General features: G+C 43.2%; 1 protein-coding gene across 6 annotated transcripts in view; it reads right to left on the bottom strand.

The window, feature by feature from the left end:
- Window positions 1–265: 265 nt before the first annotated feature.
- The window catches only part of MAP3K20 (mitogen-activated protein kinase kinase kinase 20), a 291,544-nt gene continuing 274,926 nt past the window's right edge, over window positions 266–16,883 (bottom strand). For all 6 annotated transcript variants that reach the window (XM_068245494.1, XM_068245492.1, XM_068245496.1 and 3 more), the window contains 2 exons: window positions 15,179–15,323; window positions 266–1,081 (listed from right to left, as the gene is read on the bottom strand). In XM_068245494.1, the coding sequence (XP_068101595.1) occupies window positions 396–1,081; window positions 15,179–15,323 (831 nt within the window). In that variant the 3' untranslated portion in view covers window positions 266–395. The remainder of the gene's footprint in view (window positions 1,082–15,178; window positions 15,324–16,883) is intronic.

Below are 16,883 nucleotides of genomic sequence, written 5' to 3'. Positions count from 1 at the left end.
TCCTCCTCTATGCCCCTTTGTGTCCCCCGTTTGTCCACCTATTTCCTCCTCTGCATGGGCACAGTATAGGGAGTCCCCGACATTGCGGCACGTTTGAGGTTTGTATTGGCAGGCTTTCACAAGTCAGGAACTCCCTGCATTTTGACTGACGCAGTGACTTTTCCCCCCCACACACACACACACTTTTGGGGGAGAAAAAATGAGTCTTATACTCCAAAAAAAAAATACTGTAGTAAAATAAACAAAACTTCAAATAAGAGAGGTTTTTAATTTTTTAAAAAAGTATAAGGGAGCCATATATAAATATATATTTTTTATAGTACATAGTGTTTACAAATCCAATTAAATTAGATAAAAAACTGCATCTTTCAATAAATAATGGGTGTAAACTGATGCTATTGGCGACCCCGACCAGAGGGTTTTGATCTATCTTTTTTAACCTTATTTGGAGGTGGCTGTTTATGACTCTTTTTGGAATATTCTACTTTTATCCAACCATCATTATTAGTTTTGCTGTCTTCTCCATTGACTTCTGGTGAAGTAGGCAGTGGCATTCCTGGTATATGTCTACTCTGTCCCTGGCCAGTTCTGTGAGGTCTATAATCATGAGACCTTGATTGACTTTGGGCTAGTGTGTCATATTTGTAATATCTCCCATTAACTGACTGAGGACTTTTTCCTCCACTCCTCCGTTGTATTGAGGAGCCTTGAGCTGAGTGGCGGAAATAGCTGCCATTTGCCCTTTTTCTCGCCTTCTGTATCTCAGTTGGACTATCTGAAGCTGTGCTTGAGGCACTGCTGCCTTTGGAACTTTGGAGAGATAGGGAGGACAAATTCTTAGTCAGTCCTAATAGCGTTGGTGATGAACTGCGGGAGTAGTTGATAGGAGTAACCTGCAATGTGGAAGTAACTCGCGTTCTTCTGACAGCGGCAGCGTATGATTCTTGGCTGTGTAGATACGGTAATGCCTGTGACAGGTTAGTAAGGCTGGAGGATCGGGAATGAGGTAAGCCACCAGGATTCTGAGATGTGTTTGCCAGTTGACGCATTCTTAATGTATAGATCCACTGGCAGTCCACACCTGTGGGGATAAATAGAAGATGCTGATTAAAAGAAATATAATTATAATTATTTGGTACTTTAGATAACTATTGATTATTGTTCAGTAGATGTAATTTCTATAAAGCCCCAATTTTGGCAAACATTTTACCTAGTTCATTGTAGGTCAGATAAATCACTTTTAAAGTATTTGATTGTGGCCACTTCTTACATGTTAGGCTGCTAGAAAGATTTAATGTGTGCCCTGCCCTCTTGCAGTTTTAATAGCAAGATGATGAAATCTAAAGGTGCGTACACACATGCGACTATAGTCGTTTGTAACGATCGTTCCCCGATCTTTACCAACGACGATCGTTACAAAAAACGAACCACCGACTATTTAGGCAAACGACGAACGAGCCAAATCGCTACAAAAGAAAGTTCTGTCTCGGCGGATTTTAACCAACGACGATCGTTTGCAAAAGTAGTACATCGTTGGAAACGGTCGTTCGTACTAGGCTTGACATGCGCATTTCACTATTTCTCCGTGAAACTTCTCATTTTTATGCGCAGGCGCAATAGTTGCTTTTTGTGATGTAACGTTCGTTCTAACGATCAGATCGTTACACACCTTTTAAAACTAACTTTACTTAGGTCGTTCTTTCATCAATTAAAAGTTCGCTTGTTGTTCTCAACAAATGATCGTTGTCGCATGTGTGTACGTAGCATCAGCAGCACTCACAACCATAGGCCTGCTGTGGTTATTAATAATGCCTAATACACACAGTACGATTTTCTTTGCGATAGATGGATCCGATTGATAAAATCCGTCATGTCCGATATTGCTCCCGATCGTTTCCATGCTCGATTTCTCATAGAATGAAAAAAATAAGAAAAATGAATGAAGATAAGAGAATAAAGTGTGAAATCGTGCTGAAAAAATGATTGGGTCGCAAAATCGCGTGGAAAATCTTAAAGTTGTGTTTTTTTTATAGCAAAAAAAAAAAAAAATTACCTCAGTAGTAGGGCGTCTCTGAATAGTTCAACCCAAATTTCCACACTGGCATGGTGGGCTGGAGAAAGTCCAGAGGTTTCCAATTAATGAGGTAAGTGGCTAACTTTTTTATTCAATAATCGCACTTCACGATTGCTTTGGGCTAAGTTCCCTGTAACAGCTGGAATACAATGTGATAGGAATGCAGTGTCACATATTATGCTGTCACTGTTAACCACTTCTTGTTACGACAGTATATCTACGCCTCTAATAACTTCATCATAGCCTCAGGGACATAGATATACGCATCTCACCGCCGCCGTTAGTGGGGAGATCAATGAATGGGTTACACAGTTCCCATTCGTTGATCTAAGTCCTTGTGTCAATGATTGCCACCATCAATGAGATGCCTGCCATCATTGTAACAACAGTAACGTGTTGCCTATAATACTAAGTACTAATCTGAACATTTGTATAGCACTTTTTTCCTGTTGGACTCCCAAGTGCTCAAGAGCTGCAGCCACTGGGACGCGCTCAAGAGGCCACCCTGCAGTGTTAGGGAGTCTTTGCCTTGAGCTCCTTGCTGAATAGGTACTGACCCTAGCCAGGATTCGAACCTTGGTCTCCCATGTCAAAGGCAATGCCCTTAACCAGTACACTATCCAGCCACTACACAGTACACACATGCATTTATTTTAATAAAAACAACTCTTAAAATTAACCTCTTACCTCCCTCACTTTCCCATAGTTACATAAATGATACATTTGCATATTAAAAAAATACAATAAAAAAATGCATTAACAGCTACATTAGGTACTGAACTTTGTTCAATATTTATGTCTTGAGGGTATATTACTGTTATTTTTGCAGGGATGGGCTTGTAATTAGTGATGGACACAAAACAGAGAAAACACATCTTTTAATTTCCAAATAAAATATTGTCGCCATACATTGTACAAGGGACATAATTTAAACGTTGCAATAACCAGGACAAATGGGCAAATAAAATGTATGGGTTTTCTTCACAGTAGAATGTTCTATTTTAAAACTATAAGGGCTAAAAACTTACATTTTTTATGATTATTCCTGTTACAAATGCATTTAGAATAAATAATTCTTAGCAAAATGTATCACCTAAAGAAAGCCTAAGTGGTGGCAAAAAAAAAAAGATATAAATCATTTAGTTGTGATGAGTAGAGGTAAAGTTATTGGTGAATGAACGGGAGGAGCGCTGAAAGGTGAAAATTGCTCTGGTACTTAAGGGGAATAAACCCTTAGGCCTGGAACCCACTGAAATCCGCAAACGCAAAACGCAACCGCTAGCGTTTTGCCTGAGCAGTTTGCAAGCGGATTCATGCGAGTTTTCGGGCGCGTTTTGCAACAGTGTATTTTTTTCCTCAGCGGTTGTGTAGCGTTTTGCGTTTCGCGTTTTTATCCTGATTAGTCCTGTGAATTATTTTTAATTTTGTTACAGTGTGCTGAACCGCAAAACGCTAGCAAAACCGCTCAGTTTAGGTTTTGCTGAGCGTTTCTGCTAGCGTTTCAATACTTTACATTGAAGCGCTAACGCTCCCAAAATGCTGCAGGTCCTGCGTTTGCGTTTCTGGGAAACGCAAACGCTCCTGTGGAAGTTGCCCCATCCATTAACATCAGCTGAGCGTTTTGGCAAAACGCTAGCGTATCGCAGCGCTGCCAAAATGCTCAAAAAAAACGCTCTTGTGGGTTCCAGCCCTTAGGGCTGGAACCCACAGGAGCGCTTTTGGCAGCGTTTTGGCAGCGCTGCGATATGCTAGCACTTTGCCAAAACGCTGGGCTAATGTTAATGGATGGGGCAACTTCCACAGGAGCGTTTGCGTTTCCCAGAAACGCAAACGCAGGACCTGCAGCATTTTGGGAGCGTTAGCGCTTCAATGTAAAGTATTGAAACGCTAACGGAAACGCTCAGCAAAACCTAAACTGAACGGTTTTCCTAGCGTTTTGCGGTTCAGCACACTGTAACAAAATGAAAAATAATTCACAGGACCAATCAGGATAAAAACGCAAAACGCTACGCAACCGCTGAGCAAACAAATACAATGTTGCAAAACGCGACCGAAAACGCGCATTAATCCGCTTGCAAACCGCTCAGACAAAACGCTAGCGGTAGCGTTTCGCGTTTGCTGATTTCAGTGGGTTCCAGGCCTTAGGGCTTGTTTCCATATGCACGCTTTTAGCCGCAATTATGGAAATGCAATCGCAGAGACAGAGCGTGCATAGACTGCAGTTTGATGTTTCTGTACATGTGCTGTGATTGACCACTGAATCGCAGCGCATGGTTGCACGCATTTTGGGGCGGTGGAAGGGAATCGTGCAGAGCTGTGCTGACGCATGGCTCCTGCGTTGCATATGGAAACAAGCCCTTACTGGTGAAGTGGATAATGTGTGCGTTTCACAGTACTGCACGTATGCAGTGCATTATGATGCCGCATGCTGTCATACCACAATGCACCCTCTGCACTGTGAACGTCGCTCAGATGGTGCATTGCAGTACAGCAAGCCGCACTCGAATGCAGCCGTTACGCCATAATGCACCACTGGGCACTTAGCCTTAAAGTGTACCAGAGCTGAACATTTAAAAAGATTTTATACATACCTAGGGCTTCCTCCAGCCTCATCCCTCTGGATCATTCCCATGTCATCCTCTACTGCCCACAGCTACAAGAACAGAGTGCCCGCACTTCCGTTAGTCGCGTAAGAAAAGTGTGCTGTTTGCGTATCTCTCCAGCAGACGCTGGAGCGATACGTAGAGGGTGCACTTTTCCTGCGTAGGCTGGCGACGTGAGATCGATCCAGGCAGATGGGGCTGGAGGAAGCCCCAGGTATGTATAAAATCTTTAATAGTGTCAGCTCTTTAAGCACTCCGTTTAGAAACTCAACTTGGAGTTTATATCCCTTTTGAAAGTTATTGGCTTTTTACCTTCCATTATTTGGTCCATTTCAATCTCGCAGTGTTTCAGTGTTGGCTACTCCCATGGACCTTAAACGTTTAAATTATATTTACATTCTTAATAATATTTGCAATTTTTTTGACAGGAACATACTGATACTAATTACAGAAAACAGCTCGTTAGTAATTGTAATAACTTGAATTTTCAGATTATCGTTTGTAGAGGTACCAACATTTGTGCCAAGGCCATGTTACAAAATATTGCCTATTCTATAAAATATTCTATCTCTTTGCTCACTGGATAATGTACCAACGCTTGCAGGTATACATTACATCATTTTCATGTAATGACTTTTCGGAAAGTTGTTTTCAATGAGCTGTAAAGGTACCAACAACTGTTTACATATGTGAGAGACTAAGAAAACATTTTTTCCTGATTTTGTGCTTTAAGGTAAGATTATTTTGTTCACTTTTCAGTGAATATCATCTCTATTATATAAGCAAATATTTTACCCCGCAGGTCCCTTCAGTTGTGCTGACTAGTGCTGGAACTGCCTCTCAGCATTGCCACCGACAATGAGAATGGTAATTGTTGCTTGTGCAGCTTAAGGGCTTGTTCGCATTATAAGCGATTTCGCTTATTTGTAAGCGCTGGCGATTTTAAAATCTCCTTAAGGCTGCTTTCACAGTGGGACGTTAAAGTCCCACGTTACAGCAGCCTGTAACGCAGCCCAACTCACAGCAATGAAACATCATTTAGCTGTTCACAGTGCACACTGTGGTATTTACTTCCTGGAGCGGCCGCTTTGATTGATTGGTTGGCGGGACCATGTGATGCGGAGTGTTCAGATCACGTGGTCTCCACAGTCTTTTGACGCATGCGCCGTTTTCGTCCGATAGTATGCGTCAAAAAGTATGCATCACGGACGCATCAAGGGACGCATAACGCGGCTCTATATAACGTCCAACTTCAAAGCGTTGCGTTGTTAGGGGCACGTCATGCGACCTTAACGCCGCATCTAACGCAACGTCTTAGTGGGAAAGAGCCCTTAATGAATAAATACGTTGTATTTATTCATTTCCAGGTCAAAGAGTTCACTTCCTTATTGACATCAGGAAGTGAACAAAACATCGCTACACAAAAGTGCTTATAAAAGAGTTCTGAAATCCTTGGAAAACAAAATCGCTCACTCATCGCTTGCGATTTATAATGTGACCAAGGCCTTAGAGTTTAAAGAATATGTCCAGGCAAATAAAAAACAATGGGGCTTCCTCCAGCCCCTGGCAGCTGTCCTGTGCCCTCGCCACAGCTTCGGTGGCTCCTGGTCTCCCCCGCTGCAGATGCCGACCTCACCAGGTTGGGTCTGCTTCTCCTGCGCTCCACCGCGCGGTCGCGCTGTCATCATCAGGACTGTACTGTGCAGTAGTTCTGCACCTGCGCAGTACCGCCCTGATGACGCGTGACGTCAGCATCTGCAGTGGAGGAGACTGGGAGCCACCAGAGCTGCCGCGAGGGCACAGGACGGCTGCCAGGGGCTGGAGGAAGTCCCAGGTAAGTGGATATTTGTTTTGTTTTTTTAATTTGCCTGGACGTATCCTTTTAAAGTGTACCTTAGACAAAATAACTCAAAGGATTTATACTTACCTGGGCTCCAGCCCCCTCAAGGCTGCTTGGTCTCTCTGTCTTCCTGGGCTACAGTCATGCGTGGACCTCCCACACATGCGCAGAAGGCACCGACTGATGCCACTGAGGCTGTTACCGTGGCTGAACGGCAGACCGAGGGAGGACGTGCTTACGGGACTGGAGGAAGCCCCTAATAAGTATTGATTATTTGTGTTCTAACAGCTCGGATTTTCTTTAAAGAGAACCTAAAGTCACCCAAAAAAAATGAGATGAACTCACCTGGGGCTTCCCTCAGCCCCCTGCAGACGATCGGTGCCCTCGCAGCCCCGCTCCGATGGCCCAGGACCCGCCGGCGAACACATCCGGTTTGGCCATCACCGGCCGGACAGGCATGGGAACGCGAGTGATTGTTCGCGTTCCCAGCCTGTATATCGCCCCCTATGCTGCTATTGCGACCAGGAGGCCGCAATAGCAGCATAGGGGGCGATATACAGGCTGGGAACGCGAACAATCACTCGCGTTCCCATGCCTGTCGGCCGGTGACGGCCAAACCGGAAGTGTTCGCCGGCGGGTCCTGGGACATCGGAGCGGGGCTGCGAGGGCACCGATCGTCTGCAGGGGGCTGAGGGAAGCCCCAGGTGAGTTCATCTCATTTTTTTTGGGTGACTTTAGGTTCACTTTAAGAAAGCTGCCATACTTATTTCCTTTTATACAATACCAGTTGCCTGGCAGTCTTGCTGATCTTTATGGTTATCTTTATTAGAGGCAGAGGATCAGCGGAACAGCAAGGTAATATGCATTATTTAAAAGAAAATAGACATCAACCTCCATATCGTTATCACCTCATGTTCTCTTTAAAAGGGAAAAATTGTACTTAAAACCATATGTTTGCACAGAGACATTTCTCAATCTGATTATTTCTAGTTTATTTGGTCATGAAATAGTGTTGTTTAAAATTCAAGAATCTTGGTGTACTCATACAAAACATTTAAATGTCACTTTAAAAGGCAACTGCTGCTCTGCTATTATTGAGAATGCATGGTTTTAACTCAGGGTGCAACAGTGCCCCTTGGTGGTAACATGAAATGTGCTCACTGTTGTCTATCAGTACAGATACAACTTCTGGTCTCACAAACAAAACTGGAACTTTGTGCAATGCTAAGAGGGGTCTATAATGCTCTTCAGGTATTTAGCAGGTTTAAAGGGGAAGTCTGGAATGGGATAAAAAAATGAAGGTACTCCTGGTTTATATTAGTCTACTCCTTCTAGAACATTTTATTCTTGCTTATAATTTTGTTTGAAGGATTGCCAAAAACAGCATGACTGCTCTGGAACACCTTGTGATCTTGCGAGGCGAGTTTAAATAAACTTTGACTTTGTAATTATTACACCTCATACTGTATTAATAAGTAGCTTCTCCTAGGCCATGCATGTCAAACTCTGGCCCGTGGGCCAAATTATGCGCTCAGAGCCATCAGAGTTGGCCCCCAAGTGTTTTCCCCACTTTGCATTATGTTTGGCCCACTGTAGACGCCCCAGAGAAATAGTTTCTTTGGGGCATCTAGAGTGAAGGTGAATCCCTAGATCATTAGATACAAAATCACTAGAGACCAGAGAGCTGTGTATAGGGGAGGAAGGGGGCCACTAGACACTAGGGAACTGTATAGGGGAGGGAAAGAGGGCCATTAGACACCAGGGAAGGTGGTGATAACTCGATATTGAGGTTGGCGCACAACTTGGTCCCAGTGTCCAATTGCGGCCCATTTTATATTTGAGTTTAACACCCCTGTCCAAGGCCATTACTGTCGCACTCGCTTGCCCGGAAAATTTTGTGCATCATTCCCCCTCCTCTGGTAGGCCCATCTGTTGTTTGCACTTAGCTCCACCCCCAGAGCTGGGACATTAATGCTTTGCCCCTGTCCTTATGTCTTTGGGGCACAGGTGATGTGCTCCCTCCACCTGAGCAGTGCGGCGGCCATGTTTCCGAAGACTGCCGAAGGTCTTTGAGAACATCTGCCTGTGTGGCTGTGCACCACCCAATCCTCCATTTAGACACAGCCTGTCATCACCGGCTCTGTCATTTTAGCTTTAAAGCACTTTTTAAGGATAACATTATTGTTTTAGAAACTCTCTATGCAGTTTGACTCTCCAGTAATCTGTCTCATTATTTATAGGTTTGTTCAGATAGGCAAGTTTGCCAACTGCAAAAACAAGGGTTGAAATCGTATCTACAGATGTTTTTAATGACAACAAAAGGTATCATTAACAAATGCTTTTCCTACAGTATGCACAAGCCAATATCTCATCATGGAGGTTTTTTTTTTTTTAAAAGTTTTAGGGCATGTTCTGCTTTTATAACTGCATTTCATAGAAATGGCAAACATGCTTGTCCTAGCAGTACCAACATGTAGCCTTCCTGATGCAGCAGGTCACATATGGCAAGCTCCCTAGTGCTCACTGCAGGCTGCTTCACCCTCTTACCTGGCAGCCAGCCAAGGCACAGCATTTCATGCCATCACTAGGGATGATCAAAGACATGCAAATACTTCTGAAATTATGCACATTTTTATCCAAATATATGCAGTTTGAAAATGCACCAATCAATTTAAACCTGCAATTTATTTGCATAAAAATTTGCATACTTTTGGAAGTATTTGCCTCTGCCTCGCTTTGATCATCCCTGGTCATCACCATTATGAAGGCTGTGATGTCAACTGCAATCCTTGCCACACTCGCACATCTCTTGGACCCAACAATGAAGGAGATGTCAGTCAGTCGCTAGGAAAGCATAGCTAAAATTGCATTTGGCTCACCTCCCTGTGACGTGGCCCTTGTCACAAAATGGGGCTTGAGTTTTGTCTCGCATGGGGAGGGGAAGCTGCTTGTGGTTTAGTGAGAGAATCTGAGCTCCATGATCTGTTGCTAAGCATTTTGGATTTTTTTTTTTAATGCACATTTTTTACCTAACTGAATTTCTGTGGTATGCAGTTATAAAGACATAGTGAAGCAGGGCTTGAATATTCTCATTCATTCATTGCTGCAGAGCTCATCTACATCTGAAACTCATCTACTCATTCAGCAAAGAATGCATGCTAAAGAACAAAATAAAATTACACAGAATAAACTCGTGGTTTGTGAGGACTGGAGTCAAGCAAAACTAAACAGTCATTTTCTGTATGTCATTGTGATCTGGAAAACCGTGCGGTAGCCATAGAGCGGCTATTGCGTTGAGCATTTGGGACACTGAGGTGTGTTTACATCCTCAGCCATTATTGTAGGAATATAAAGGAGTTCTTTTACACAGGTAAGTGAAGAACATAAGTGATCCAGCAGGCATGTATGCAAAAAGGGTGCGGACATAGACGAAATTTTAAGGATTATCTATAAGAATATTTTTATGGTTTTTAAATCATAATCTAAAATGAAGTAGAACTATGTTGAAATGACTGTAACAAAATCTGAAAATCTTGTCTAACCATAAAACGATATTTACACTCGTATTAAGCATAGGAAAGAAATTGTAAATATTACAGATATTTTACTGCAACAATACCTAACCATACTCTTGCGCAGAACTCTCCCTAACCCTTAGAGCTCCCCTGGTGGTGCCTAACCCTAAGACCGAGTTGGTGTCTAATCCTAAAAACCCACCTACTTGATTACAAATAAAATTAATATAAAACGTGATATTTCTAATCGTATAAAGAGCCTAACAATTACATATGCATTAAAAATCTTAAAATAATGGTAGTATGAAAAAATGTGATAAATGCCAAAAGGTTATTTGACGTTATGGCACTTGTTATAACAGGAGGAATCATAAGTGCATTTGGTATAACAGGAGATGTTGGCTGCATGGTTTATGGGTTAGGCATATTATTACTGTGCTTGTTATATGGGGAATATCATGATTTTACTTGTTTTGGGAAGGACATTATTGCAGCAGTTTTTATGTAGGCATTACGACTGGGTTACACTTTAGAGCCCCTTTCCACTACAAATTGGAACTGCAATCGCGCTGCAATTTTAATCACGATTTGAAGCTGTTTGAAAATGCAATTTCCCATGCATTGTGATTTTTTTTCATGTGATTGTCATTATGTTTGCTGTGATTGCGATTTTTAGGATACTAGGGTCAGGGCTTAACTCCACATAGGGAAATTGCACAAAAATCGTATTGTACCGTGCTTGCTATGTGTGTTTTTTTGTGTGTGCCGATTTACTATACCTAAGCACAATCACAAGATAACTGCAGCAGGCAGCACAATTTCACTTAGGTAAAAATTGCAACACACACAGTCACCACGGTGGAAAAGGGGCATTGTGATTAGTTACTCCCGGCACTCCTGTGATTTCCCGAATGCTGAGCATGTGATCTGATTTTCAGATCACAAAGAGCCTAGTGGAAAAGGGCTCTTACAGTAAACCTACGGAAAAAAAGTTAGACACTTACCTAGGTAGAGGGAATCTAGTGGATAGTTCAGAGGATTCCCATTTCATCCTTGCCATGCACAGACCCTCTGAACATAATCAGACAAGGGCTTGCTGGATATGTTCTCAGAGAAGTACTCTCGTGAACAAGCCGTATTGCACCTACACACCCACACACCTACACACTTCCTCCAGCCCCCTTGAGGCTGCTCGGTTCCTTGTAATCTCCTTGCGCCACTCCGGTACAATGGCCAAGTTGTGCTTCGTTGTGCATGTGCAGGCCCCAGTCTCTGGGAGTATTCTGTACCTTCGTGATGAAGCGCAAGTCAGCCAGTGCACCGTGCTGTCCAGCAGGGGCCTGGAGCTGCCTGGGGAGATAGCAAGGGATCAAGCAGCCTCAAGGGGGCTAGAGGAAGCCCCAGGTAAGTACAAGTCCTGAGACTCCTTTTGTCTCAGGTACACTTTAAATGTCTAAAATGTGTTTGATCACCAGCAGTGATCAAATCTGCTGAAAAAAATGGAACCGTGTATGGCCAGCTTAAAGGGAACCTGAAGATATCTTAAAAAAAAAAAAAAAAAAAAAAAAAAGTTTCACTTACCTGGGGCTTCTGCCAGCCTCCTGCAGCCGTCCTGTTTCCAACGCATACTTGGAACAATCCTCCAGTCCCCCGCCATAGCTCACTTTCTCTTTCACTGGTCATTGTCCACTGTGTCTGTGCGGTCCTAGCTGTGTGCATCCTTGTTTGTGCTCCTGTCGCTGGGAGCGTCCTGCGCAGTTGAGATTTTGTCGTACTGCGCAGGATGCGTGTGGCCAGGGCTGTGCAGACGCAATGGATGTCGACTTGTAGGTCAGCGAAAGAGAAAGTGAGCCGTTGCGGAGGACCGGAGAATCGTTCCAGGACAACCCAGGCACAGGACTGCTGCAGGGGGCTGGCAGAAACTTTTTAAGTGCTAGTGATTTTAGAAGCTCTTGCTATTGCAAAGCTATGGGGGATACAATTTTTTTTTGTGTGAGAACATACACATAGGATTACATTAGCAAGAGCTTTAAAAATCACAAAGAGCTTAAAAAAAGCTTTTGTAGTGTAAACCAGCCCCTACAGTTAAAGGAGTACTGTAGGAGGGAGGGGGGGGGGGGGGGGTAGGGAAAAAAAAGGAGTTGAACTTACCCGGGGTTTCTTATGGTCCCCCGCAGACGTCCTGTCCCACTTACCAATGCTCCTGTCCCCGCTTCTGGAATGTCTGACTTTAAAGTCAGTAAACCACTGTGCCTGCACAGCTGTGTTCTCGCTCCCGCTGACGTCACCTGGAGTGTACTGCACAAACGCAGACCATACTGGGCCTGCACAATACACTCCTGGTGACGTGGGAGAGAGGGAGGGCAGGGGCAGTGGTTTTCCATCTTTAAAGGGATAGGGGCATGTTCCCTTATAGCTAGTTATTAACCCCCTAACCTTTTTCCCACCCCACCCCGGAGAAACATTTATTGCAGTAGCCAACTGCAGTGATCCTTCATCTCTCCCCCTTCATGCACAGATCACCTAAACAAAAGCACCTGGAAGAAGCCTTTCTCGCCTCACCTGGTTCCTCAGATTGCCCTGCAGCTGGAGCCTCCATAAAACTGGTGGCAAGGTTTTTTTTTTTTTTTATCATAGTAGTACTTTTTATTTTTAAACTGGAATTGGTCCAAACTGACAAATAATGCATTTTTTCCCCTACTAAAATGTATTGAAATTTTTTTTTCTTGGGACTAAATACCCCCCAATGAAAGTCTAGGTTTGTGTTGAAAAAAACTATACATAGATAATTTAGGTATAGTGAGTAGGGATAAAGTTATTGCTGATTATATAGGGACATAGCTAAAGCGTCAAAACTGCTCTGGTCCATAAGGGGAAATCAAGGTCTGGATGCAAAGTGGTTAAAGGGAACTTCAGCCTAAACAAACATACTGTCATTAAGTTACATTAGTTATGTTAATTAGAATAGATGGGTAATATAATCTTTTACCCACCCTGTTTTAAAAGAACAGGTAAATGTTTGTGATTCATGGGTGCTGCCATCTTTGTCATGGGGGCAGACATCTTTTTTTTTTTTTTGAAAGGCGGTGACAGGGAGCATGAGACACCGTTCCAACTGTACTGTGTCCTGATAATCCCTCCCAGCTGCATGCGCTAGGCTTCAAATGTCAAATTCAAAATGTTAAAAAAAAAAAAATTACACCAAAACAGCAGAAGAACAACAACATCAGAAATCCCATCATGCTTTACACAGCATCAGGGGAAAAATGCCCGGGCAGTTTTCTTCTGTGCAGCTAAAATGAGGCTTGTATAAGAGAAACAAAGTTATGATGCTTTGAAACTGTTAGGCTGGTTTCACACCAGGACGTTGCGTTTTAGGGGATGTTAAGGTCGCATAACGTGCCCCTAACGCAACGCCTGGTGGTGTTGGAGCAGGATGCTACCAAGAGCCGCGTTACAAGCAGCTCTTGGTGCGCCTGCTCTGTCTGAGGCACTGCGGAGACCATGTGAGCGGAGCTCTCCGCATCACGTGGTCCCGCCCCGCCAGCCAATCAGCGGCCGCTCCAAGAAGAAAACACTGCAAGTGCAGTGAATATTAAGTAGCCATGTGCCTGGCTACGTAGCGGCCTCTCCCCGCCTCCTCTCAGCCCCCAAAATAAAAAACCCACCCGCATGTGCAAACAGTCTAACGCGGCTTTGCCGCGTAAAGTACTGCATGCAGTACGTTATCAGGACGTGCTGCGTTACAATGTAACGCAACGTGGGCACTGTGAACAGCCCATTGATTTTTCATTGCTGTGAGTTGGGCTGCGTTACTGGCTGCTCTAACGTGTGCCTGTAACGTCCCACTGTGAAACTAGCCTTAAAGAAACGCCAAGCCTTTTAAGCGCTGCTGAGTAGATTTTTAGTCTGGAGGTTCACTTTAAGGGGCCTATTGACACTGGGACAATTTAAGGGTGTTTACCGCAGATTGCCGAATCGCTAACGCTTTTGAAAGTGCTAGTGTAATGTAAAGTATATGGCAGTGATACCATTGCCACAATCACAGTAAATGCAAACGTGGCCCATGAAGCGCTTTTTCATAATTTTTGAGCAGTTGCAATGTTAAAGCACAAAAATGTACAGTCAAAAATATGCGTTTACCACAAAAAATGCTGCAAAGCGCTAGTGTTTTGGGATCCCCAGTGTGAATGGGCCCTAAGGGCTCCCAGTGGTTAAAGTTTGCTTTCAGGTGCAATCCCAGGCTTACACATTTTCTAAAGAACAGCAAAAAAATTGGCAACGCTCCTATTCACTGAGCAACTGAAATGAAACCAACAGATGTGTGCAGCGCACCACAGGGACTTAAATGCACACCCCTTGAATACAAATCAAATGCAAACTAAGCACTAACTACTAATCTAGATAAATTGAATGCAGCTAGCACAAATAGACTTACATTTTATTTGTAAAACAGGAGGCAGCGCTTTCAAATGCAGGCTGCACCCGAGTTGACCACCTGTATAAATGTAAATGAGGCCAAAATACTGGCAAGTTACACAGCTTGCATCCAAAACAGATGCAACAAAGGAGGACGTTAGCTTCCAAAAACAGTTTGCGCACAGATTATTTAGTACTAAACGTTGTCCCAGGCTGGCATGGCCTGCCTGGTGAGCATGAATGACTGAATCACTTGTTATGTTCTACAGATTATAACTCTTTACCTAAACAGAACCCACAGGAAAGACAATTGTTTGCAATTACACTGAAAACACAAAGCATATGATCAGGAAAGACAGTTGCAGGAGTTCAGTTTAGCTAAATAGGACAGAAATGCAATCGCAGGAAAACATTGCATCATGCACTGCGATTGTGGAAAAAAAATCGGATCACATTATTGCAAATTTGGCTGTTGTGCTTTCTGCTATCTTGCAAGTCTCCTTGCAGCTGGAAAATTTCTTATGTGATCCAAAAACTGAATGTAACCGTGTTCAGCTAGTGGAAACATTTGTTCAGTAAACTGGCACTAGTGTATTAGCCACTAGCACTATATACATGGCCGTAGTTAATTATCCACATCTCAGGCTGGTGATGTGAGTGCTTACTATAGACAGGGAGCCATTTATTACAGTGCTGTGTGGCTGCTTGTGTAATTGGAGAACCTTACTGGAATCATTGCTGGCTCTGCTCTCAGAGTTCGGCAGTGGTGGCTTTATTGCGAGCTGGACTGACTTCACTGCGTCTTGCTTTTTCATCTTGTTCCAGTGAATTTTATGAATGTGTTTGGTTAATTTAGGAGTTCTGACATCACTCTGTTGGAAAAGAAAAAAGAAAATACAAACAGCTCTATAAACACTCTTCATATGAATTAATGAAAACACAAGAGAAGAAGAAAACAGATACAAAAGATACTATCAATTCCATTTTTATTAGGGGATGTTGGGCCAGCTGGCTGCAGTTCCCCCATTGCTGACTATCAGGCTGCCAACTACAGTTTTCCACATTGTCTCCTCCATGCCTGGCAGATTCCTTATGATCTGCTGTAACAGCAGAAAAGTGGCATAACTCAGTCAATTTACTGTGGTAGCTTAGCGCTGGATCTGCGTCACAAATCCCTTCAGGCAAAGAAAACTTGGATAAGAAGCGCCTGTCCAGGCAAAACGTTCATGAAACTTAGCAGTCTCTCCTGCTACAGTAGTAACATATGTGTCAGTGCACAAAAAATGTTGCTGAATGCTCTGCTTTTTTTAAGGTTAAACAGCTGCTAAGTGACTGTTCCAGTGACTTTCATCCAATCTCTGCTTCTCCAGTGGCTTTGCCACTCCCCCTCCACTGTCCTCCTGATAGAGAGAAGAAGCAGCAAGCTGGTTATGCTTTCTCACACTTTTTAATTAGGAGAGGTGGTGAGCAGTTGCTTAGCCACACCCCTTTCTCCCAGAAGGCTATGCAGCACACCTCAGCGGAATTTTCAGGATGTGGAGGCCTGTAGGAGGGACCTATCAGGTTAATAAGCTGAAACTGTTTTGTGTTTTTTTTTTCATAGCTTTGCTTTAAACTGTAACTCTGGTCAGAGAAATAGTCACTAAACCCTGCAAATATACCTTCAAGACCCCTGTATCCATACAGATTCTGTGCCAACATTCCTTTGTGAATGCTCTCTAAGGGCTTGTTCACACTACAAGAGCTTTTCTAAGCGCATTGATTTTAAAAACTCTTGCTAATATTATCCTATGTGTGTGTTCACACTTGAGCCATGTGATTTTGTAAAAATCCACCATAGCATTGCATTAGCAAGAGCTTTTAAAATCTCTAGCGCATAAAAAGCTCTTGTAGTGTGAATGAGCCCTGAATGGAGCGAATTAGAGACACACCTGGTAAGTGGTGAGCCAACATTACTCCAAACATGCAAATCTCCACTGACCCAGACAAGGAATGATATTTATTCAATAAAAACCTATGCAAGATCATTATTCTTTAGCCGCTTCTTGGTTTCATTGCCTCAATTCCTTTCCCTTCTTCGGTCAATGGGAGTTTGCATGAAAGGAAACATTATAGCTGATCACTACTTCTGAGCCTATTCAAAGCAGGGCTGTGGAGTCGGATGATTTTTGAACCAAATCCATAGCTTTTGTAAAAATTAGATTAAGGCGTCTGAGTTGAGGAGTCAGAGCAATTTTGGGTACCTGGAGTTAGAGGTTTCATAAACTGAGGAGTATGAGTCGGATAATTTTTGTACCGACTCCACAGCCCTGATTAAAAGAAAGACTTTCTGAATATGCATGATAACTCACTCACTGATTATATAATAGTTTAAAAAAAAAGAACAACAAAGAAGGTGATAGGGGAGTCTGGAATATCAGACTGGAGCCCCC

The sequence above is a fragment of the Hyperolius riggenbachi genome, chromosome 7 (genome assembly GCF_040937935.1).
Source record: "Hyperolius riggenbachi isolate aHypRig1 chromosome 7, aHypRig1.pri, whole genome shotgun sequence".
Lineage (NCBI taxonomy): Eukaryota > Metazoa > Chordata > Amphibia > Anura > Hyperoliidae > Hyperolius > Hyperolius riggenbachi.
This window is presented reverse-complemented; position numbering and strand designations above follow the sequence as displayed.